Source organism: Chlorella variabilis, assembly GCF_000147415.1.
Source record: "Chlorella variabilis unplaced genomic scaffold CHLNCscaffold_44, whole genome shotgun sequence".
Lineage (NCBI taxonomy): Eukaryota > Viridiplantae > Chlorophyta > Trebouxiophyceae > Chlorellales > Chlorellaceae > Chlorella > Chlorella variabilis.
The window spans coordinates 86,246-87,344 of NW_005435045.1; the positions used below are offsets into that span (position 1 = coordinate 86,246).

Sequence of the window (1,099 nt, forward strand, 5' to 3'; positions counted from 1 at the left end):
CCATCGAGGGGGGATGGGGCGCGCAAGCGGCCAGATGGGGCGGGGCGCGGGCGGCAGTGGAGTCCTGCGGCTGGGTGGGATATAGGGCAATGAGCGTTGAGCAGTGTGCGATGAGCAATGAGCAATGAGCAGTGAGCAGCCCCTCCCTAAACAAAGTGAAGCGCAGGACGGGGTCCGGTGGATGGGAGGCAAGGAAACGCGGGGGGTTGCCACGTGCGCTACCGCCGCCGCCGCAGGCAGCACCCCTGCGGCGGCGGCAGCGGCAGCAAGCCGTGGACCCAAACGCCGTGCCGCCGCCGCCGCAGGCAGCACCCCTGCGACGGCGGCGGCAGCAAGCCGTGGACCGAAACTCCGTGCCGCCGAGTCCCGTGGCTGTGGCCGTGGGCTTCTGGCAGGAAACTACGGCCGCAGCTCGGCAGCACGGGGGCGTCGCAGCGTGCCGCCGCCGCCGCCGCGCTGCCCCCCGGGCACGGCGGCGGCGGCAGCAAGCTTGGGCCCAAACGCCGTGCCGCCGAGTCCCGTGGCTGCGACCGTAGACCGTGGGCCGGAAACTGCGGCCGCAGCTCGGCGGCACGTGGTTCTGGTCAAATCGCCAAGCGTGCAGCAGCGCCGAACCACGCTTCCCGGCCTCGGCGCATGCCTTCAGGGGCCCCCTATCGCTGGGCACACCCCTCCAACACCGAACATGCGCCCGGGGGGGAGGGCGGCCCGGGCTGCCCAGGCCAAAGTGGGCCGCCCTCGAGCAAGAGGCGGCCGGGCTGTGTGCTGAATGAATGAATGAATCCTTGCTGAATGAATGAATGAATGATGTGTGGGAGCAGCGGGAGGATTTGAAAGGCCAGCTACGCTGCCTGCAGCTCCTCCCGCACTGGGGAAGGTGCCAGCTCACTTCTTGCCCGGGGCCGGGGGGCAGGTGGTGCACTTCTTGATCAGCGCCTCTGAGGCGGTGGGGGCCTCGGCGCCGATGTAATAAATGTCCCACAGCTTCTTCTCGCACTTGGCGGGCAGGGTGACTGCAGCAGTGGGAGGGGACGGGGCGGGCAGGCGGTGTCAGTTCTGCTGTGCGTCACGTCTGTGCTTGGGCGCCGGCATGCACGCC

At 69.5% G+C, this 1,099-nt stretch overlaps 1 protein-coding gene across 1 annotated transcript in view; it reads right to left on the minus strand.

Moving 5' to 3' along the window:
• The window catches only part of CHLNCDRAFT_55633 (hypothetical protein), a gene marked incomplete at both ends in the record, with an annotated part of 22,064 nt that extends 21,051 nt beyond the window's left edge, over positions 1 to 1,013 (minus strand). Inside the window, one exon of the mRNA XM_005842751.1 lies at positions 890 to 1,013. Within this exon, the coding sequence (XP_005842813.1) occupies positions 890 to 1,011 (122 nt within the window). The remainder of the gene's footprint in view (positions 1 to 889) is intronic.
• Positions 1,014 to 1,099: the final 86 nt, after the last annotated feature.